Below are 24830 nucleotides of genomic sequence, written 5' to 3' on the forward strand. Positions count from 1 at the left end.
TTAGCAAATATTGTTAAAATGACTTTTTTCACGTTTGGGCTTGTAGATGCTGAAAAAGCCAAGAAAACCAGTCATGTATTTGCAGTCTGGTGACCCCATTTATAAGATAAAACGGAGCAATTAATAGACTTGGGGAATTGTAAGGTCAGAGAATCAGTCTAGCAGACTTGTACCTCTTCACAGGTGTGTAATCAATTGCAAAGAAAATGCGGAATAAATAATTATAAAACAATTGGGAGAAATTTTTGAAAAATAGCCAGTTTTCTCCAATGCTTGTCGGCTGACCAGCGTTGGAAAAGTACCATTTTTCTTTAAAATGTCAGCACATCAGGAGCCACAATTTTACAGTATGCTTTAGACTGTCATTCCCCAACAATCCAGTAAGGTATTTCGCGATAATTTGATCATTTCGTTTTGTGATGTTTGCAAAAGTTGTATCTTCCCATTAAAGAAAGGCAGTAAACATTTAATGTTTTTACAGATGAAATAAAGAAATGAAGTCAGAATATCACACAATATTGGAAAAGAATGTTGCAACCAGACGCCAGTTCAGCGGTTGTGTGCAAAGTCTATGGAGCGTCAAGAAAAAAAGTATTTCTCAGTCCCAGATTCATGTCCTACCAGGGTCATTCCATGTCAGACCAACGCACTTTTTTACCTCATGTCTTCCGATTTTAATAAAAATCGCTGTGCTTGTAGGTCCTAATGAGCAATGAATACACACCAATTTTTAGCCCGATCCGACCTACCATGTGGTCAGGGCAGAAGCCACAAAAAATGGCATTTTTAGAGTAAAATACCACCCTTTTGGTATAAATATGTCAAAACTATGGCAATTTTCATCGAATATATGTGGATTTGGTATTAAAATAATGAGGATTGCATGCTCAAAGCACTTCTTTTGTCAAAATTATATTTTGTGAAAAGTAGGTCATGTGACCTTTAATATGCTATCGTGACCTTTGACCAAATTTTTGTAATAATGTATCATTCCGAAAATCAACGAAATCAAAATAACTTGCTAGAGCATGTCTTCCTCTATCAGAATCTACTAAAAATCAGTTGGGGTCTTCAAAATTTACAACTTTATGACTACTTTTGTACAGTTGGTAGGTTACAAATGAGTCAATTTATAGACTTTACATAAGAAATACACCAACACAACTTACTATTCTGTTTCTTAAGTTACTAAAATTAATCTAGATTTTTATGTATAAAGTACAAAGCCAGGAAAAACAAAATTCTACCTTCTGATTCCAAAGAAACTGTCTAATCAGAATATCTGGACTCGGAAGTGTGCTAACCACTAACAGTTACCAGGCCTTCACCCAGTACAGCGGACTCACGTCCAGGTGAAATTCATCTCAAAGAAACAAAATGCCAAGTCTGTGAGAGTCATTAAAGTTCAAGAAGCACAGTGATGAATGAGTAAAGGTAACTTTGATTGTAATATTAAGTATATCTTCAAGCAAACTTGAATCCTAGACCCTGATTAGTCCATCTATAGCAACAACTGTGTGATTTTAATATTGCACAGCTATATTGCACCCCAGATATTAGAAATGTACGTGTACATATGTTGTGTTATTTCCTGCAGAACGGACCAAAACAGTACATGTATGCACGTACATATCATCTTCACCGCGTGTACGCATTTGATATCAAGTTTGCTTGAAGATAAATTGGTTATAAATCCCACTTGCGCTCGTGGAACACGGAATTATGTAGTGCATCGAGTGGCATATGGGTCACAGCAGCATTGCATTATTTCATATTCCAAGCGCGTTCGTGGGATAACTAATTATCAGTGGCACCCAGGAGGGGGGGGGGGGGGGGGGCTTGAACATACCCCCAACATTGTCAATTTGTTTGTTTGATTTTAGGCTAGTTTTTGTTGGTCCAATCTTTAACAGAAATTTGAACAAAAAAACGATTTATGACCCCCCCCCCACCAAAAGCCAAATCCTGGGTGCGCCACTGCTGATAATCTACACTATGAGTCTGGTTAGACCTCATCAGCCCTCAGAATGAGAAATTCACAAACCAAGATATATTTTAGTAACTTTAGAAACAGAATAGTAAGTTGTGTTGGTGTATTTCTTATGTAAAGTCTATAAATTGACTCATTTGTAACCTACCAACTGTACAAAAATAGTCATAAAGTTGTAAATTTTGAAGACCCCAACTGATGTTTAGTAGATTCTGATAGAGGAAGACATGCTCTAGCAAGTTATTTTGATTTCGTTGATTTTTGGAATGAAACATTATTACAAAAAATGGGTCAAAGGTCACGATAGCATATTAAAGGTCATGTGACCTACTTTTCACAAAATATAATTTTGACAAAAGAAGTGCTTTGAGCATGCAATCCTCATTATTTTAATACCAAATTCACATATATTCGATGAAAATTGCCATAGTTTTGACATATTTATACCAAAAGGGTGGTATTTTACTCTAAAAATGCCATTTTTTGTGGCTTCTGCCCTGACCACATGGTAGGTCGGATCGGGCTAAAAATTGGTGTGTATTCATTGCTCATTAGGACCTACAAGCACAGCAATTTTAATCAAAATCGGAAGACATGAGGTAAAAAAGTGTGTTGGTCTGACATGGAATGACCCACCATCATTTTTGCAATGGATGACTTCATTGAGATGATATGAAGAAAAAGCAACATCAGGTTGCAACATTCTTTCCCAATATTGTACATGAAAAAAAATATAGTATTGACAATGTGATAGATTGCCTTTGAGAAAGATTCTGTTGGATTGAAATTTCTGAAACTGACTTGGGACATGGACGACAAGATTGACTTTCAAGGATTTGTGCGGACTCGGGACTTGAATACAACCTGGGCCCAATTGCATGGCGCTGCTTAACAGTTACCAGAAAAGCACTGCTCATTACTACAGCAGAACATTGTACCATCCTTAAGCACTCAAGGCGTGGATGTGCTAACGGTTCAGCACGCATTGAGATCTACATGTACATTGTTACGTCAAAAGCTAAGCAAATTGTTCCTCTGAGGTATTAGCGTCCCTTTTGCTGTGTTTACTGCTTATGATAAGTTAAGCAAATTGTTTCTCTAAGGTATTAGCGTCCCTATTGCTGTGTTTACTGCTTACGGTAAGTTAAGAAAATTGTTCCTCTGAGGTATTAGCGTCCCTATTGCTGTGTTTACTGCTTACGGTAAGTTAAGCAAATTGTTTCTCTGAGGTATTAGCATGCCTTTTGTTTACTGCTTACAGTCTCAGTAATATAGACGGAGAGGCTCTGCTGGCAGAAATTGTGTGCTAAGCAGCGCTATGAAATTGGGCTCGGTTCAAATCACTTATTTTCAATTTGTTTCCTGCCTTCTGGACCTTACACCCTAATTACCTGACAAACGTGCTCTGAAAACTTGCACATGTATATTCATATCAATATAAACCATTAATAAGTATAATTACATTACGTACAGATGACTACCCCCCTCCTTGAATAACCATTCCTGGCCCATTCTCATGCCGTTGGGTTGTCTCTAAACATGCCCCAGAAACTCCAAGAAAACAAACTTGCAGAGTTGTCCTACATGTAAGCAACATTTGTGACGTGAACATTCATAATTATGATGAACATTTCAATGCTGCCTGACTGACTGTCTGACCGAGTCAATGAGTATTAACTGATCGAGTCAGTCACTATTATCACTGACTGACCGAGTCACTGACCGAATCACTGACTGCGCGATGAGTCACTGACCAAGTCACTGAGTTGATGACAGCCACTGAGTCGCTCAATGAGTCACTGAGTGATTCCTTAACCGAGTCGCTGACCGAATCAATGACTGAGTCACTGACTGAATCACTGAGTCGCTGATCGAGTCACTGAGTCGCTCACTGAGTCACTGACTGAGTCACTGACCGAATCTGACTGAATCATGGAGTCGCTGATCGAGTCACTGAGTTGTTGACTGAGTCACTGACTGAGTCACTGACTGAATCACGGAGTCGCTGATCGAGTCACTGAGTTGTTGACTGAGTCACTGACCAAGTCACTGACTGAGTCACAGAGTCCAGCTTAACTAGGCAAGCCTACTTTGTTTATGCCATGAGAGACTAGCCTCTCTCCAGAACTGTTGTTTTCTCCTGCATAACCATCTTGCCAAAGCTAAATAAAGAAATATTTCAAGGCAAATTTCCCATGCGTCAAGAATAATTAAATCACCCCTAATCAACAGTATCGTTCCATTATTTTATTTCTGGAAAATCCCTTTGCGAAGCAGGGGTTTTTGGAATGTACACATTTAAACAATCTCAAGACTATAGGATAGGGACCACCTCAGGAAACTGGTGCCCTGTTGTCCTTGGCCCACTTCTTCATGACACAGATGATGTATTCCACCTGCGGGTTACCGGTGTTGCGCAAGATTTGGAGGATGTCTCGCAGTGTTTCTCTGTAGAGGAAAAAAATGACAAAAATCTAGTGGCTTGAACTTCACTGGGTTTTGTGCTCATGAAAATGAAAGCTATTAACAAGATGGACTTTGCGTCGGGGTGATGTAAATCAATGTTAGGTTTTGCCCTTCACCGATGTATAAACACTGTATACTCAGTGTGTTACCTCCCGAGTGAAAGTTGGAAAAATAATCACTTGGGTGGGATTCGAACCCACAACTCGACCACCGAGCTTACGGGATTGGTGGTCCAGTGGTAAGATGTCTGCACTAGAAAGCAGGAGGTCATGGGTTCGAGTCCCAACCGAGTGATTTTTTCCAAATTTCACTCGGGAGGTAACGCACTGAGTATACAGTGTTTATACGTCAGTGAAGGGCAAAACCTAATAGTGAAAATGAAAGCTGTTTTTAGAATATGGGGACAAAGGAAAAATCCATAAAGATCAATGAAGTTGAACTAGAGGGCTAAGAAGTTGAAAAGTATTCATGAAAATTAGTGATAAAAAGCCGTATCCTCTCTGAGTGATCCCCGTTTGATATTTGCCAGGTCTGCATCGTGACTTTGGGCGTGATCCCTGGCTGCATGGCATATGCGGGTTGAGGGCTTCTGACTAGCGCCCCTTTGACAGAGACATTGACAATTAGGGAACCGCCAACATTGGGCTGGATAGCTCAGTTGGTAGAGCACCGGAGTGATATACTAATTGAGATGTAATTGGTCAGTACGCACTGTTTGATCGATGTATGTGGTCACCTGACCAAAGGTTGAGATCTGATTGGTCAGTGTGCACTGCTGATTGACAGAGATGACACCCACCTTGGTTCATGACCAGCTATGATCTGCTGGAATACGCCCACGCACGCCCCTCGCTTGCCTTCCCAGTATTCAGGATTGGGATCCAATCTTTCCAGGACATCGAAAGCCTTGGCTGTATAGAAGAACTGGCCCATCTACCGACAGAAAAGTTGAAAACATGAGAATTGAGAAGAGTCTCCGTGATAATTATAGTTTGAGGTCGAGGCCAAAAAATCAGAAGTTCAAACAAAAAGCCTGAAGTTTTCGATCATATCGCCACCGTGTTGACAAAGTGATGAATTTGTCCCACATCAATTTTTTTAAGCAGTTGGGATTTTTGGCTATTCTAATATTTTATGATGCCTTCTACATGCTTACTAAAGTTTGCGACACAAAAGTGCATCCTTCATTATTCAAGCTAATGACACAAAGTAGTAAATGTGCAACGAATCATTTTTTTCTCTTTTTGATGTTGATTCGTATTTTCGTTGATTTTACACGTGAGAACAATGTTGCAACCTGACACCGCTTTTGTCTTCACACATCATCTCAATAAAGATCAGTCATTGCAAAAATGTTTCACTAACATGAATCTGCAGAAACATTTCCAATTTTGTTCGGAAATACTTGGAAAGTTTTCTTGACTCTCCATAGACTTTGTACACAACTGCTGAAGTAGTGTCTGGATACTGCATTCTTTCTACACTTGCGTTATATCTAAATTTATGTCTCCTCTACGATTTGGGTTTTCACGAAGTGACAAATCTGTTTCGTGAAATCGGTTGCAGGTTGAGATTGAGTGACTGGATACTAATTTGGGGCTGATGCCAAAATCTTGACCAAACATACAACGGCCAAAAATAGGGGATGATGTTTTACCTTGTAGCCGTCGTTGGCAATGAGCTACAGAAGGCTGAACGATTCGCCAGACGTCTCCATCTTAAGGTACAACTCCCAGGCTAGTCTGGCCTTACGATTCACGATGTCTGAACAACGAAAACAACACAAAGAAAGGTTATAAATACATAGGATACTGCTGTAAGAAAACACATTGGGGTCCACAAAAGATGGTTCGGTTCAGTGGATGCTCGTTTCAGCAATTTTCGGCCAGCAATGCTCAGTGTAACTGTGTACAATATTTGGGAGCCAAGAGGGATGTTCAATGTAGCAAATTTCTGTCGTACAATCTGCTTAAAATGTGATAGAACAAATCCAACATGGCAAGTATATGATTAACATGTGATGTTTACACGTTTAAACAAAAAAACTTTAAATCCGCTTACAAATTTTTCAAAACATTTAAACTAAACCCGAATTATACAAAAGGGACCTCCGTTCACGCGATCTTCCTTGGAGATAACCACACATAGCACCAATAATTAACGTTGTTTTCAAATCTTCCTTAATTTACAAAACCTTAGAAGCACCGTAGTACTTGATTACATTTGGGGAACACGTAGTTACATTTTTACTTTATGAACGACTGCCTGCTATTTACTATGTCAACCATTGTTGATTTATCATGTCAATCACGCCGGTCTGCAGATCAGAAATAATGGGTAGGCAAAAGCCACTGTCAATGGCTAAACGTTTAAAACGGTTCTTAAAATATTTGCTTAACGTTTACACAATGAAACGCAAAGTCACGTCCTTAATATACGATCAGGGCGATGATTGCATGCTGGTTATGTCATTGTTAGAGACCCTTCAGTCTACCTCACACATGGGCAACATGTGCATCTCCCTAATGCCACTCTGGATTTTCCAGCAGTACATGAAATGCATGCACGCGACGTGTCGTGACTTTAGTTGGACATTTGGTTGTGCAGTCACAATTGGGAGTGGTCAATACATTATGAGTTGAGGCTTAACAGGTGGATTCGTTCCCATAGCAACTCTGAAGTTGGAAGAGGAAACGTCATTCACAATTGACGGTAATACTCACAGCATCTTGCCAACCAGAGACACGTGTAGTCATTCTTGATCTTCTCACTCTGAATGAGCACAAAAATCTGGAAAACAAGAGAAACGAAACCCACTCCAATTAAATCATGGTAAAACCAAGTGTTCCCCACCGAAACAGTGGTCTAGGAGGCTCAGAAAGATCCCCATCCGGGTTTTAGACTTGATTTTTCATGCCTATTCACCCTGAACAAGGCTAAAAGCCACTCCAGATATACAGGGCTACAAGTCGGAGCAAAGCAGCTAAATCAACCACACCATCTCTGCCCTCATAGGCACCCACTTATAAGCCATCAGTGTGGGGGTTTGGTCAGTATCAAATGAGGGGAATAATGCTCATTGTGATTTTTGGCAAGGTATGCACCCCTCTAGTCAGAAAATATGTGACAGCATTGCAGCGGTGGCAGCTTTTTGGGTGCTATCACTTTTTTTCTTTTTTTTTAAATGGCAGCCAAAACATGCTTGTTACAACATACTATTTATCCGGTTCAAGCATATTGACGGCCATTTTGAAAACACAAATCAAAAGTGATAACACTGCCAGCACTCACACTGCAAAGCTATCACACATTCTCCAACTCTAGATGTGCCTTTCAAAAAATCGCTATGAGCATTGCTATTTTCGATCGTCTGGTACCGGTGGCCCATTTTTTGGACCAAAGCTGATAGCCTATTACTCCTGGGTGGGGAGAAGCAATTAGTGACAAAGTGCCTTGCCCAAGGGCACACGCACCATGACCCCAGGCTGGACTCGAACCCACAACCTGCAGCTTTACCTGCAGACCACGAATCCAACGCCCTTAACCACGAGGCCACAGCACTCCACACTCCTCTTGAATCAGGACAGATCATAGGTTGGAGGGAAATAAGCACCAGGCAAGGAATTCCAAAGAGATGCAGCACGTGGGATAATAAGCTATTGGAATATCTTTTTGTTCTACATCTAGGTATACGGCAACAGTATATGGATTAGAACAGACAGAAAGTCCGGCTTCTCTCTCAAACAGGGCCGACCATCGGTGGAAATTGATACAAAATTCCACTTCTCTTGAAAATGACAGCACACCAGGTGCCGTGATTTCACAGGATGCTTGAGACTATTATTCCCTAACAGTCAGGTATTTCATAATAACTTGGTAGTTTGGGTTTTTGATGTTTGCAAATGAAAGGCACCATGACTAGTTCAGGCACCATGACGAGTCACTGCGCCATGACTGACCAACTATTGAGGGCGCACCAACAAAAATTGGGTCCGGGAGTCCAACCTACCTCCTCTGCTTCCTTGTAGTTGCCTGCTGTGGCTTTGGCCTGCGCATAGTTGTAGTTGAACCTATCGTCGTTGTAGAAGTAACTCTAGAAGCGTAAACACACAAAAATGTCATCTTAGTTTTTCTGATAATTTTCCCACCTGCACTACTTTCTTCCCCCCAAAAAGGGCCAATACAGCTAAACCATGCCACAGAAACAACTATGAGCAAGTTGGGGCGAGACTAGTGGTCGATTCCTGACGTAATTTGATGCCTGAGCACTAATATCAACATGCAAACGCCTCTACTCAGACGATGGTCAAAATTGTTCACCAAATAAAGAGAATGGTCAAGAATGATTCCAAAACAAAATTGGTCCTGAATAATAGAGGGTGATTGGCAATAACTATTTTCAGGTTTTTGGAGAAAAGTTCAAAAACGAATAGTGTCTAACATTAAATGCATTAGATAAAATGACCTGAGAGCAAATATGCAGTCCTATGCCCCCTGTCTGTCTGGCCTCAACTCCATTTTCAAAGCTGTTAATGAAATAAAATGAATCAATAAACATTCACTGCAACTTGAACATGTTGAAATACAACAGCGGCAATGAGCGGTGTAGCCCCATAAATGTGGCCTATTTACTGGACTGCCTCCGTAAACATAGGCCACACGTCCACATGTACAAAAATCGTGTCGACTTTGCCAAATTTGGATTTTCACATTTAGGCTTACTTTGTAGGTTTTTTTTGCTTTAGAAGCATTCTCACCCTCTATATAGGCTAATCAGAAAGTGCTGCCTTTTTCAGATGTATATTTTTCGTGAAATTTCCAGATTCATTTTTACACGTTTGCGTATCAAAATTTCAACATGAAATTTCACAAAAATTAGACATCTGAAATAGGCAACACTTTCTGACTAGCCTATAAAAAAGGGTGATGTGAGTATGCTTCTAAAGCAAAAAATCCTACAAAGTAAACCTAAATGTGAAAATCAAAATTTGGCAAAGTCGACACGATTTTTGTACATGTGGATGTGTGGCCTATGTTTACGGAGACAGTCCAATAAATAGGCCACATTTATGGGGCTATGAGCGGTGCTGTTGAATTAATTGGTAACAAATTTCCCTGCTATTTAATAGCAGGGAAATTTGTTACCAATGAATTCAACAGCACCGCCATGTGCTAAATCCAATATTTTTGGACATTTTAAACCGGAATTGTGGCATAAATCACTGAAAGGAGAAATAAGTAAAGTCCAGATATGGGAATCTTTCCAGTACGCCGAAAGGAAGTTGAATTTTGACAAGTAAATAGTCCAGACATACCTGATGTATGTACAGGCCTAGCCTACCGCTACATTATCCATAATGTTGATATCGGATAACCAAACAACAGGTGGCGCTCTTCACAATTAACGGTGTCAAATACAATCTCGTTTACGTAGTGTTGAGCGGTACGCACTGACAGGTACTTAATACAGGAAAAAAAGTTACAAAATAAAGTTAACCCTTGGGACGAAGTTGCAAAAAAGTTTCGAAGTCCGAATTTTCCCATCATGCATTAAGAAATCCCAATTCCTTTCTCGATAGGATTTGGGATTTGGGAATCGTTATTTATTTGGCTGTCGCCATAGAAAATGGGAATCGTTAGGCCAAAAAAAAAATAAGTCTCCGGTTTCTGGTATGGAGCTTGCCCAAAAAGTGGTGCGGCGACGCGACTTTTTTTTTTTTTTACCTGATTTTTTTGCCTCAAATGTCGGCTGATGACTGCAAATGGTGCCCGACTAGACTTATTGCAAATACATGGGAGTCCAGGGAAGCCACGTAAAGCTTATTCTCGATCATAACCCCATCTAAAAACACGTTAAAATTGTGCAGCAACAGGATTCCAGTCAAACCAGTGAATTTGGCGGTTTTGAGACATCATGTTTCATTGAAAAAACTGGAGACTTTTTTTTGTTGGCCTTATTCGTTAATATCCGTTTTGCTGCATGTCGACAATGGATTTTGGATTCGAAGTCCGTTATCCGTTTTTGTTTTTGCTTAGGAATTGAGAAATGCGGGGAATTATGGGAGTCTGTGTATATGGAGATCAATGGTTGTAACCGTACCTGACCTTGCTATTATAGCAGGTGGTCACTTCTCATTCTGTATCTGGGTTGTATGGGGCTGGCCAGAGGCCCGGGGGTTCATTGGATTCTGTGTAGCCTTCTGTTCAATCTAATTTATCTGGTGCTTCTAGAAGCACCACGGATAAACTACTCCTGCTACAAAACGAGAAAACTAATTGCACGAAATTTCAATTGAATCCATTTCGTATTTCTTCAGTAGTTCATCGGAAACGAGTATGTTCTTTTTGTTCAATTTTGCAGCATCCGTTTTTATGCGTTGTTGCGACCACTATTTATGTGGCGCGCCCTCTATTGAACGAAACTTAAAATATTCTACGGCGTGCTGATGTATGTCTAATTGGCGGTGCGAGACCCGACTAGTTTTATTCAGCGCGCCTTTTCTCGAAAAGATTTTTTTTTAGTTGTTTGACGGTTTCTCACGGAGTTTAATCTCCTCATGAAAGACATTAAGACCGATCACTTGCTGAACTCACAACTAAATATAGCTTGACCTGGTGAGCTTAGGTTATTGCTCAAACAACGAATGTATTATTATTTTCCATGGACGCTGACTTTTCATTTTTCATTTGGTTTGTATTTTTCACGTTTAAAACACTATATTTCTTTCGGGTATGCTCTTTGGCATTGTTTGATGGTTTCTCATGAAATTAAATGTCATAATGTAACACAGTCATCATGACAAATCACTGAATATTCAATTTTGAAATACAGAACAAACTCTATCGTTTTGGAGGCAACAACTCAAGAAATACACGTTACATTTAAATGAATTTTCGTGCACTCATTTGTCATGATGTTTAACATGAACAGATTTAATTTCATAAGAAAAGGTCAAACAATCAAGCTATTATGACCGTAACAATACAGGGTTTTAATCGCGACAAATACAATCCTAATGGAAGTCAACGTGGATTTCTAGCGTTTCAAACACTAGATTGTTACGATCATATTATATTTATAGCTCCACAGTTTCTCACGCCATTCAAACTACTTCTGCTACACAACGTGAAGACTAATTGCACGAATTTTCAATTGAATCCATTTCGTATTTCTTGAGTAGTTCATCGGAAACGAGTTTGTTCTTTTTGTCCAATTTTGCAACATCCGTGTTGATGCGTTGTTGAGACCACTATTTATATGGCGCGCCCTCTATTGAACGAAACTTAAAATATTCTACGGCGTGCTGATGTATGTCTTGGCGGTGCGAGACCACTCGTTTTATTCAGGCGCCTTTTCTCGAAAGATTTTTTTTAGTTGTTTGACGGTTTCTCACGGAGTTTCATCTCCTCATGTAAGACATCAAGACCGATCACTTGCTGAACTTACAACTAAATATAGCTTGACCTGGTAAGCTTGGGTTATTGCTCAAACAACGAGTGTATTATTATTTTTCCATGGACGTTGACTTTTCATTTTTCATTTGGTTTGTATTTTTCACGTTTAAAACACTATATTTCTTTCGGGTATGCTCTTTCTCATTGTTTGATGGTTTCTCATGAAATTAAATGTCATAATGTAACACAGTCATCATGAAAAATCACTGAATATTCAATTTTGATATACAGAACAAACTCGTTTTGGAGGCAACAACTCAAGAAATACACGTTACATTTAAATGAATTTTCGTGCACTCATTTGTCATGATGTTTAACATGAACAGATTTAATTTCATAAGAAAAGGTCAAACAATCAAGTTATTATGACCGTAACAATACAGGGTTTTAATCGCGACAAGTACAATCCTAATGGAAGTCAACGTGGATTTCTAGTGTTTCAAACACTAGATTGTTACGATCATATTATATTGATAGCTCCACAGTTTCTCACGCCATTCAAACTGCTTCTGCTACCCATCGTGAAAACTAATTGTACGAAATTTCAATTGAATCCATTCCGTATTTCTTGAGTAATTCATCGGAAACGAGTTTGTTCTTTTTGTCCAATTTTGCAGCGCATCTGTGTTGATGCGTTGTTGAGACCACTATATTGATGTGGCGCGCCCTCTTTTGAACGAAACTTAAAATATTCTACGGCGTGCGGATGTATGTCTTGGCCGAGGCCACTAGTTTTATTCAGCGCGCCCTTTCTCGAAAGACTTTTTAAGTTGTTTGACGGTTTCTCACGAAATTTAATCTCCTCATGTAAGACATCAAGACCGATCACTTGTTGAACTTACAACTAAATATAGCTTGACCTGGTGAGCTTGGGTTATTGCTCAAACAACGAGTGTGTTATTATTTTTCCATGGACGTTGACTTTTCATGTTTCATTTGGTTTGTATTTTTCACGTTTAAAACACTATATTTCTTTTGGGTATGCTCTTTCTCATTGTTTGATGGTTTCTCATGAAATTAAATCTCATAACACAGTCATCATGACAAATCACTGAATATTCAATTTTAAAATACAGAACAAACTCGTTTTGGAGGCAACAACTCAAGAAATACACGTTACATTGAAATGAATTTTCGTGCACTCATTTGTCATGATGTTTAACAGGAACGGATTTAATTTCATAAGAAAAGGTCAAACAATCAAGCTATTATGACCGTAACAATACAGGGTTTTAATCGCGACAAGTACAATCCTAATGGAAGTCAACATGAATTTCTCGCGTTTCAAACACTAGATTGTTACGATCATATTATATTGATAGCTCCACAGTTTCTCACGCCATTCAAACTACTCCTGCTACACAACGTGAAGACTAATTGCACGAAATTTCAATTGAATCCATTTCGTATTTCTTGAGTAATTCATCGGAAACGAGTTTGTTCCTTTTTGTCCAATTTTGTAGCACTCCGTGTTGATGCGTTGATGAGACCACTATTGATGTGGCGCGCCCTCTTTTGAACGAAACTTAAAATATTCTACGGCGTGCAGATGTACGTATGTCTTGGCGGTGCGAGACCACTAGTTTTATTCAGCGCGCCCTTTCTCGAATGATTTTTTTAGTTGTTTGACGGTTTCTCACGAAATTTAATCTCCTCATGTAATACATCAAGACCGATCACTTGTTGAACTTACAACTTAATATAGCTTGACCTGGTGAGCTTCCATGGGTTATTGCTCAAACAACGAGTGTATTATTATTTTTCCATGGACGTTGACTTTTCATTTTTTCATTTGGTTTGTATTTTCACGTTTAAAACACTATATTTCTGTTGGGTATTCTCTCTCATTGTTTGATGGTTTCTCATGAAATTAAATCTCATAATGTAACACAGTCATCATGACAAATCACTGAATATTCAATTTTGAAATACAGAACAAACTCGATTTGTAGGCAACAACTCAAGAAATACACATTAGATTTAAATGAATTTTCGTGCACTCATTTGTCATGATGTTAACATGGCCAGATTTAATTTAATAAGAAAAGGTCAAACAATCAAGCTATTATGACCGTAACAATTCAGGGTTTTAATCGCGACAAATATAATCCTAATGGACGTCAACGTGGATTTCTAGCGTTTCAAACACTAGATTGTTACGATCATATTATATTTATAGCTCCACAGTTTCTCACGCCATTCAAACTACTTCTGCTACACATTGTGAAAACTAATTACACTAAATTTCAATGGAATCCATTCGTATTTCTTGAGTAATTTATCGGAAACGAGTTTGTTCTTTTTGTCCAATTTTGCAGCATCCGTGGCCAAGTTCGGGCAAGGACCATTAGTCGACTAGTGGTTGATTTGTGACGTACCTTACGCCTGCGCACTAATAGCAAAGTGCGAACGTCTCTATAGTCAAACGCTGGTCAAAATGTGATTGCAAAACGTCTGGATCCTGGCTCCCTGCTGTACGTTATTAACGCGCGTGGCTATGGTTACCAGCGAAGCAACCAACCCCAGTAGGTTGGTTCCAAATAGTCGACTAGCGTAGTTAACCATCGTCGACTAGACAGAGTTCGGGCAAGCGTTAGTCGACCAATGGTTAACTATAGTCCTTGCGCGAACTCGCCCCGTGTTGATGCGTTGTTGAGACCACTATTTATGTGGCGCGCCCTCTATTGAACGAAACTTAAAATATTCTACGGCGTGCGGATGTATGTCTTGGCGGTGCGAGACCACTAATTTTATTCAGCGCGCCCTTTCTCGAAAGATTTTTTTAGTTGTTTTACGGTTTCTCACGAAATTTAATCTCCTCATGTAAGACATCAAGACCGATCACTTGCTGAACTTACAACTTAATATAGCTTGACCTGGTGAGCTTGGGTTATTGCTCAAACAACGAGTGTATTATTATTTTTCCAAGGATGTTGACTTTTCATTTTTCATTTGGTTCGTATTTTTCACATTTAAAACACTATATTTCTGTTTGGAATGCTCTTTCTCATTGGTTGATGGTTTCTCATGAAATTAAATCTCATTATGTAACACAGTCATCATGATAAATCACTGAATATTGAATTTTGAAATACAAAACAACCGGCCTCGTTTTGGGGGCAACAACTCAAGAAATACATTTTACATTAATTTGAATTTTCGTGCACTCATCAACGAATCACCAAAGAAAAGAAAAAACACGACAGCGAAATATCCAAAATTCTGGCAACATTTGGTGCTGACGTAGCTGTAACATTGTGGTTTATTGCTTGTAATGACATCACACTTTTGTTCATGAATATGAAAATTCACAACAGCATAAAAAAAATTAACAAAAATACCCTTAAATATGGCAAAACAAAAATTGAAAATTTGTTCAAATGGGACATGAAGCTAGGTGCATTTTTAAAGATTGCATTAAAAACACACTTGTAAATAAGTTGCGAGTGTCTTGTATCAACATTGATAAGTTGTGCTGTGTTTTCAGTGTGTTCCGTTGAAATTGAACCGTTGACGGCTCCACAAGTACCGTCACATCAGGCCCTCAGTGAACACGGTTTGAGGGGATTTTGTGGCCTGCGCGGTGATTTAGAAAACCGCACGGTTGCATTGAAGTACACCTGGCCACATATCAAGCCATATAAAGCGTTTCAATGCTGTTCCAAATCTCAGCGACACTTTTCGTTTGTCTCAACGTGAAAAACATTCAATACTTCACCATGCAGCAGTGGCGTATCCAGAGAGAGGAAGGGGGGGGGGGGGCAGGGGGCACCTTGCCCCCCCCCCCCTTCCCGGCGGGGAGAGCTTGAGACGGTTCAAGGAGCTGTAAACCCTGGATGCTGGATGAGGAAGTAGGAGAGACCACGGAGAAGTTTTCTTGGAAGATCAGCAAGAAGGAGTCGCTACGCTCAAAGAGAAGGTAGCATCTCCTTCTTGCGCTCAAGCACCCCCATACACTGGAAACTATAAACGAGGGCCATTTAGGCGCCATCGTGGCTTGTAAATGCTGGTACCCATACATTATACACACGGTAGTCAGCATGAGTGAACCAGTGTACTGTCTTACATTTCGGCTTCTGCTTGTTCGGCTATAAAACGCCCTCTTTTGTCCATGCATGGAGACAATACACTTAAAGCTCTCCCAGTATCCACTTTACGTTAGTCCCTGGTTTTTGTGATATTAAGTCCAGTCTTGCAACATCTGTTAATTGTGTCCAACCTTTGACATTCTGGTGGGTGATTTTTTTCAAAAATGAGTATTGATCACTTTCAATGCAAATTGAACAATTCTTAATTCGTTCATTTCATTTGCCAAGTGGAACTCGACATATTAAACATCAATTCACTAGTCCATTTTCCACCTAAAAAGCTTTGTGTTTTTCCTTTCAGACCAACAGACAGATACGGATCCGTGAATTGCTTCTCCAACATTCTCAGGAGTCTCAGCTCATTGTCATGTAAGTACACACAGCCACTACTAACTCAATAGACTCAATTTCATGGTTTAAGCACACAATTCTGTGCTTACAGCACGCTAGCACAGAAATCCTGCGCTATCCCTGAAAGCACAGAAGTAATCCTCTGTTACTGATTGTTTACGCTTTTTGCAAAAGCCGTAATTTCTAAGTGTCATGCAAAAATGTCTGTTGTAGTGTTGGCAATTCCCATGAAAATAATGAGTGGCTAATCTAAGGGCACTTACTTCACAATTACGCAAACCTACTCACTATAGCAGAAACTAGCGTGAAATCCTAAACAGGGGTGGATCTAGCTTGGGCTGGGGGGGGGGGGATGCGATGTCAGGTATGGGGGGGGGGGGTCTGGAAAGTGTTTAGTTTATTTGCGGCGGGGTGGGGGTGGTGGTGACCGCCTATAGATCCACCACTGTAAAACCACACGCTCGCTATTTGAGAGCTGTGAAAATTACTTTTAATGTTGATAGAGATTGCACGATTTTAAGCCAGGTCGTTTTTATTGGGGGGGGGGGGTCGTTTAGACATGAAAAGGGCACTCGCAAAATTCTGTTGAAGGTACATGTAGATGTAGACGGGGCTGGGTACCATCTTCCTATGGAGTGCATTTCAAACCGGCGATAATGGCCACTATCGGACACTACCCATCACGGTGGAACTGCGTCAACACAGCTTGTGAAATATTGTCTAAACATGATATACAAATGGACGCGGAATGCCAAAATCTGAGACAAACAAAAATTAACGTACAAAATTCCATGAGCCGTTTCGCGGATACCGCCATCTTTGAAATGGGGGGGGGGGGGGGCATAACAATGAAAAGACATCCCATCATTCTCAGCTACAGTTGCATGATGAGACGTATTTTCACTGTAATGCTTCCCCCCCCCCCCCCCCCCCCCCCCCCCCCCCCCCAGAAAACAATAATTCAAAGATGGCGGTATCGGCAAAAAGGCTTTTAGAGTTGTCTAAGGGGCGTGGTTAACTCGCAAACGGCGGTAGGTCAATGGGTGGCGCTTTTCATGGCGGCACAATTGCTGACGTTTACAGGAAATACCAAAAATTCTTTAAAAGCCGCTGGCCAAACAAGAAACTTTTTAAACAAAACTAAGGACACCTGTGTAAAAACTAAAAGTTACTTGGGTAAAAAGGGCACTCTTTACAGAATACTGGGGGGGGGGGGGGGTGTTAACCGCTGGTGCAAAAAATGGGGGCGGGGTGAGCAATAGATCTAACTGTGCTTGTGACCCAGTCTGACTGAGCTACTGTGGTCACCTGATCAAAAGTGGTGATCTGATTGGCCAATGTGCACTGTTGATTGACATGCAGGAAGGGTCCATTAAACCTTTTCTTTGATTTCTTGCAGGAGTCTACCTATTCCCAGGAAGCGTAGTTGTTCAGCTTACATGTACATGTGCTGGCTGGAGACATTATCCAAGGATATGCTGTCAGCAGGGATGCCAAATATGGCATCCAAATAAAAGTGAAATGATAAAGTGACAAAGGACAATTCCAACCAGTTGAAAGACCCTCCTCACTTGAATGGAATTTGTACTTTGTTTTGATTGATTTCGGTAAAATTGTTTCTTTACCATCTAACGGGCTCACACTTTCACTGATGTTTTCAAAGTGAGTTTCTTGAATGCAATCAAGTAATACTGATTAAGAACAATGAAAGACTTCAAATAATTTGGAGTCTTTTAATCAAGAAACACTTGTCGCACTTTTACGGGCTTTAAAAACAACAGCCAACTCCACATTTTTCATTCATGTGGGCACATTTCTGTTTCAACTAAAAGTAATAAAAAATCAAAGGTTTTTTTCATAACGAAGCCAAGCGAAAAAAGAGAGTATTTATCAACAATGGTGGTGCTTTTGGTAATCCTCAGAATAAGGTTTTATGCATACTGTTTTCATAGCCAGTCAATTGTTACTTTTACATAATTCTCACATATTATAACGTTTAAAATAATGCAATCATTTAATAAAAACCAGTGTGTTCTAATTGCTGTGAATAGCATTAGAATATTTCAAACAATTGTTAATCCAAATGCCAAGCTTAAAGTTTATAAGAAAATCAGATTTAATCACTCGAGACTTTTTTCGCGACATGAAATAAAAATTGATACATGCAGGGGATTGATTTAATTGACATTATCTGTGCTGGGCATACAGGGAACATATGGCGAAGAAAATAACATGTTACAGTAAACGCCCTAAAATTATCCACGTAGGTAGCAAAATATATTGTTTGTTTGTATGTCTTTTATACTTTGGTTGCTTTAGGATACAGTTATTGTGTTCAATTAATCTGTTTTAAATACCAAATACTACAAATAAGTTACATTTGTTTTCGGGAAAAAAACATGTTTTTTATATGTTGACCAAATGTGGCAATAAAAAAAATGGCGGTCAAAAACATGGCCTAAAAAATCCAGGTTGGTCGAGATAACACCATAAACACAATCTTTTTTTAGTCGTTACCCTGTCTGGATACATGGTGGCACTGCTTTATTGCAAACCTTTTGTTTCTAACAAAAAAATGATGACCCAGCTTGCTTTGCAAAAAATATTCCATCAAAATACTTCCCAATAGGCCTACAATGGATACAATGAAAAAAAAAATCGTTGTCAACAAACTTAACGCATACTTTTCACTATATCCCAATACTCATGCATAAAGCTAAATATTTTGATTTGCAAGAATTAAAAAAAAGGGCAAATCCATTGTAGTATACAGATCGGCGCATGCGCAATGCAAAACCATTAATAATACTTTGTGACATTGTCATTGAACTTTATTTCTTTTAATTCATTGGTTATTGTTTCGGCAAATATGGAAAGCGATTAAAAAAATCAGCAACACGATGCTCGTGTATCTTTATGTGTTGGATTTGTTTTGTTTATTCGGAGTAAAGAAGGAAGCCACTGAATGAGGTGTAGTGATTGGGACTAGCACTAAGCGCCCTACCGGACATTGTGAGATACATCGTATCTCCACGCTGCAGAACCACCACCGCGCTCCCAGACACCTGCTCATACTGACTTGAATCAGTACTTTGGCCAGAGACAACCGCGTCGCCGTTCTTCCGGAGATGAACCCACAGGCCGTGGCTGGAACGATATTTGCACACAGAAAACATGAACACGTAGGTGCCCGGCACACCACACGTGAACGTACCGGTCTCGAGATCGAAGCTGGTACTCGGCAGAAGCGTCTCGGTCGCCTGGAAGGGCAAACGGTGGCCGCTCAGCGTATGCGAGCTGCTCGTCCTCAACACGGTGAATGCTACCCGCTGGTTGGAGTCGTCTGGTGTCTCCCCTGGCTCACCCTTTTGACCTTTGACACCAGTTTCCCCGGTTGGCCCCACAAAACCTCTTGGTCCCAACTTGCCCGGCAGGCCTCTGCCATCGTCACCCGGCTCTCCTTTTTGACCTGCATCACCCTTTGACCCTTGTAAAATTCCCACAATTGCAGCTGTTTCCTGGCAGCACGTTTGGCCCGCCTGAAAGGCAGGATCACCGTCTGAGGCAACCGGCCCAGTAACGGAAGCTCGGAGGTTGACGGAGTTACCCAGAAGGAGGGCGATTGAAAGAACGGTTGCCAAGAAGATCTTCATTCTGTTCAGAATAAAAATGATTAAACTGAAACAAATCAGGTGAGAATTTTTTTAAGATAAAATAGTTCAAAAAGTAGCGACGAGTAGAGAAAAAGGAAAAAATGTTGCAACCTGACGCCACTTTTTTCTTCATTATATCAGCTCAATGAAGGTCATTCATTGCAAAAATTAAGACATGAATCTGGGACTGAGAAACATTTCCATTTTTCCAATCGCGGAAGTGGCGTCAGGTTGCAACCTTTTTTCCCGAGAAAAATATTGATGTCGGATAAACTGCACAATTATAGTCTAAAGACTCATGACAATCCGCCAACGGATTTGAAGAAAAAAAAAAACATATGATTGAAGAAATCACTATTCAGAATGTGTTCTTTGTGATCACGGGGGCTGGAGCTAACATTGATGAAAACCTTAATTTTTAAAATTGGTTGGCATGGCAACCCATTGAATTGTTTAATAAAAGTCACCAAATTGCATGCGGATAGGGTGAAGCGCACTGGAGCTGTAATATTTTTTGGGGGAGCAAATTTTTGCCCTTCCCCGGTCCTGATAGAATAATTAAACATCACCACACCCACCTCGATGGTTCGTTCTTGAAGATCAGGTCCAAGAAGAGATCACAATGAGTTCAGTGAAGGCTGAAAAACATACGAAGGAACACTTATTACCTTTTATACTTTAGTAAGAAATAATATTTTATCATTCAATTTAGATAAACTCGTGAGTTTTTTCTCATTTAATTTTGATGGCACAAATTGTTTAAATGACACATTGTTGGATTTCTCACGACATTGACTGACGCTTGAAATTAGTCCAATATTTCTATTGAAACGTTTATTCAAATTGCCTTCATCTACTTATGACGCAGTAGTAAGTCATTCAAATTTCAATGTCACACCTTGCTCATTCAATATTTAAAAAAAATGGACAAGCGTTTGAACACCCGGTTGAATTTAGCGAAAGTTCACAATTTTTCAGAGTATTTTCATGCACGATTAAAAAAGTAAGCATCAAAACGTGACTTGGGCCTTGAATTTCTTGCGCTTTGGATTTCAGTCCCGCTTGAGAATTCAATTTGATGCGTACGTTTATAAAAGTAGCACATGTTCAATGACATAAGTTGCTTAAGATGTTGTGTTATAGTGTTGCAAAACAGTTTAAAATGAATGACATGGCTTTTGCAAAAGCTTGATAAAGGAATTTACAGCTATTTCGAAGAAAATATTGAATGCCTAACAAATTTCAAAACAGAAGTTTAAAAATGTAAGGTGTCAAAGTGATAGAAGAAAATACATTCTGAGCACTCAAAAGACAGATTTGTTTATGTAAACCAAAGTGAGCAGTTTGTTTATTGTTGTAATCACTCTGTGGAAATAAAAAGAGCGAATTAATAAATTTTCTTTCTTATCGCCAATGCGATTGACGTTTAGCGAATCGCTAATGCCAAATTAAGTTGACCCCTGATGTTACTGCACTTTCGCTGAAAATGAATACTTCCTCTATAACAAATACGCCTACTCGGTGAAAACTCCAATAAAAAATGGAATAATTATTTTTTAGCACGAAAAATGCTGTCCACTCGCCTTTTGTTGTTGTAAATATCCAAAAAATCGAACGCTCTAACTGCGACCATTTGAAGAGTAAACATTGCGACTTCATGAGTAAGTTGCAAAATTGGATGGGAAATCTATTATGATTCACTGACGTTATAAACAATCACAAACGAATAACAACGTGATCAACGAACAACAAAGAATTAGAACGGTAATTGCGGACACAATTTGGTAAAACATGAGAACATGATTGAGAATTTAACATGATATACATGCTAACTAATCCGCTTAAACAATAACTAGCAATTGATGCAATCAATACTTATTTTCATTAAGTTATCTTTTTTACTTTTGCGAAACTAATTGTGAATAGATAAAACAAAATGAAAAATTAAACTTAGCGTGTTTCGCCATTAGTTCGAGGCACCCTGGTGAATTTGACGAGGAATCTGATTGTCTGAGAATAAAATCTAAATTGATGGTGTTGCTATACAAAAAATGGCATGTCTAGCAACGGTTTGAGTGTCTGTATTATCAACATTGCTTTAAAGATGCAGTTTCCCGTACTATTTTCGAGTTTCACCTCCACAATTTGATTTCAAGTGCTATTTTTCTAAAAATATATAATATATTTACTTTTGAATTAGTAATGGAAGGGAAAAAATCCACCAAAGTTTAGTTACTGAATTATTTCTTCTCAAACTTTAAATTATTGGCTGTCAGACAATAATTCGGCTCTCACAAGGCGGGTTCAATTGTGCGCAAAAATGAAAATTCCTTTGGCATGCAGACGCCCAATATCGGATCAAAGTAGTTGTTTTTAGCTTAATAAACAAAACACATATACACATGGACAATTCGTAAGAGAAACAAATCTATTTTGAATAGCAAGGGGTATGCATCCCTTACTTTGAATAAAGGAAATTGAATTTGAATGCACATTGGACAAATTCGATCGGAAAACCTATATTAATGATAAATTTCCTTCAAGGACGTTCTCTGTTACAGTTTTGACAACAACGTTTATCGATGCACACAAAAAGATAAAGTCTGCCATTAAATAAACGCTCAATTCTGACAGTTGTGTGAGGATATGTCAAATAGCAGATACTCACCTGAATCAGTGTAACGTTCTTGAATTCTCTCACGAAAGGAATCCTCAGCACTCGAGCAGATTGCTGGCTGCAAATAATATCAACAAAAACGAGTCATTGAAAGTCAGATGGGAGATAACTTGGGGGTGGTGGGGGAGGCATAGCTGAATTGTATCAGTAAAACGCCGCAAAAAATCTCTGTCGGGTGAAATGTGATTTGGATTGATTATTTTTTTCCGGTAGGAATTCGTTCATCAACGGCCCTGACTAGACTCACGCACGGGCGGTGTTTTTTTTTTTTTGAGAAACATCTAAACAAAAAAAACAAGTTAAAATTAGTTAAGATCACTTGCAAATGTACAGAAAGTGTACTTCACAATAGAACTGGTTTCAAACAACCTGTTCAATTATTTCGCCTGATTAAGCGTAAAATAAAATAAGTAAATGAAGGCTTTGCTGTTTTCAAAATAGTGTGCCGGCTGGCACACTCTTTTGCGTGTGTAAGCAACGGCATCCAGTTGTGCATACGTTTACTCTTAAATGAGACTTGTATGTTTGCATGGTGGACATGAAAAAAGAATATAAGGTTTGCGGTAACACCATGTGAATAATATTGAGTTGTGTGGTTCTGAGAAGAATCAGTTGTTTAAACGCGACGTTTCGAACAGTGTGCTCTGTTCGTCATCAGGAGACTGCCAGACTCTTGCTGGTGTAGATGTTGAAGTAGCACCCGGGGGGGGGGGGGGGGTAGTTCAGTGGACCGTTAAGGCGGGAGATTCTGGAAGAGGATGCTAAAAGTTGCCAGGTAGGATGCTAAAGTGGACTGTGTGCACTCACTGAAGCATGTCAGAATGATGGTGGTACAGCTAGAATGAACATCAAGGGGTGCAGAACGAGTGCCAAGGGTTTAGGGGACCCATAGGCAGAACTAATGCGGGGCATCGAACTATGGGGATTGGTTAGGTTGGACCTACGATGAAGGAGTGGTCGCCATCATGGAGGTAGTACCCTATGTCTTGTGGATCTGTGTTGTGTTTGTAGATGTCCGTGGCCTCCAGGACTCGCCGAGGGTGCCACTGTTGGTTGCTGGTGATGAGCTGTGCTTGTTGCCAGTTGATGGTGTGGTCTTCGCTGTGGGAATGTTCGATGATGGATGACTTCTCGTAGTCCCATCGTGGGCCATAATTATGTCACATAAAGGAACACGTCACATAGAAGTCTCCTAATGACGAACAAAGCACACTGTCGACACGTCGAGTTCAAACAACTGGTTCTCCTCAGAACCACACAACTCAAAAGAGATATTAGTCACATGGTGTTACCGCAAACCTTCGAAACTGCGTTTTCTCTTTTCTCAAAAGTATAGAATGCGCTGAAATTGCAACAGGTTACTAGAAATACACCCTGTACTTCAGATTTTGATCCATTTTGTTGCTTTAACGAAAATAACACGCCAAGGGCAAAAGATCCTATGTTCCTCTTAATTGTCCAACATTGCTCGAATTTGAAGTTGCAGGAGTCACGACGAGCATACATATTCTGCTTTAATTAATCGATCTGATGTCAAAAACATGTCCAAAAGACTCTCATTGCCGGAAAAAGTGTGAGTACATCGCACCAGGATTTCATGTTTGACAATTAAAATGATATGGTAACAATCGCAGCAGGGAACCTGATGTAAATCACAAGTGCGTAAAGTATTTTGAATAAGTACGAATCACGATGAATTTCAACTGTTCTGAATCACAGCAGGGAACCTGATGTAATGTACCCTTGAAGAAAGATGCAGCCAACATGTGATTAAAACCAGTACAGTCGAACCTGAGCAACCATTTTTTGACAATGACATATTCCAAGGATTTAGTTTGCTACCCATAGCGACAAGAATCCAAATGAGTTTGCGAAGAAGTAAAGAAAACAGTTATTATTTCGACAATTTCGTTTAGAGAGTCCAAAATGGAAATAGTAGCGGAAATATTGTCAGACAGGAATTCCTTATTCCGAACAACCAAACCCTGATATATTTGTGTGATCCGTGTGCGACCCGATCACGGTTTTGAAATGGTAAGAATGATTTTATCCCTTTCTTTCCATTTTTTCCTTCCTTCGTTTTTTTCCAGGCAAAAATTCTGTACGACTTTCCTTCTCAACGGTACACGGTATAAACTGGAAACCTTGAA

At 39.6% G+C, this 24830-nt stretch overlaps 1 protein-coding gene across 1 annotated transcript; it reads right to left on the minus strand.

Moving 5' to 3' along the window:
• Positions 1-4190: 4190 nt before the first annotated feature.
• LOC119734172 (intraflagellar transport protein 56-like) lies at positions 4191-6137 on the minus strand. The gene is made up of 3 exons (XM_038207525.1): positions 6114-6137; positions 5256-5389; positions 4191-4438 (listed from the first exon to the last, which is right to left on the minus strand). Exons 2-3 carry the CDS (start codon positions 5387-5389, stop codon positions 4324-4326), a joined length of 249 nt encoding a protein of 82 aa, XP_038063453.1. The 5' UTR covers positions 6114-6137; the 3' UTR covers positions 4191-4323.
• Between the last annotated feature and the right edge of the window lie 18693 nt (positions 6138-24830).

Source organism: Patiria miniata, unplaced genomic scaffold (assembly GCF_015706575.1).
Source record: "Patiria miniata isolate m_02_andy unplaced genomic scaffold, ASM1570657v1 HiC_scaffold_10, whole genome shotgun sequence".
Lineage (NCBI taxonomy): Eukaryota > Metazoa > Echinodermata > Asteroidea > Valvatida > Asterinidae > Patiria > Patiria miniata.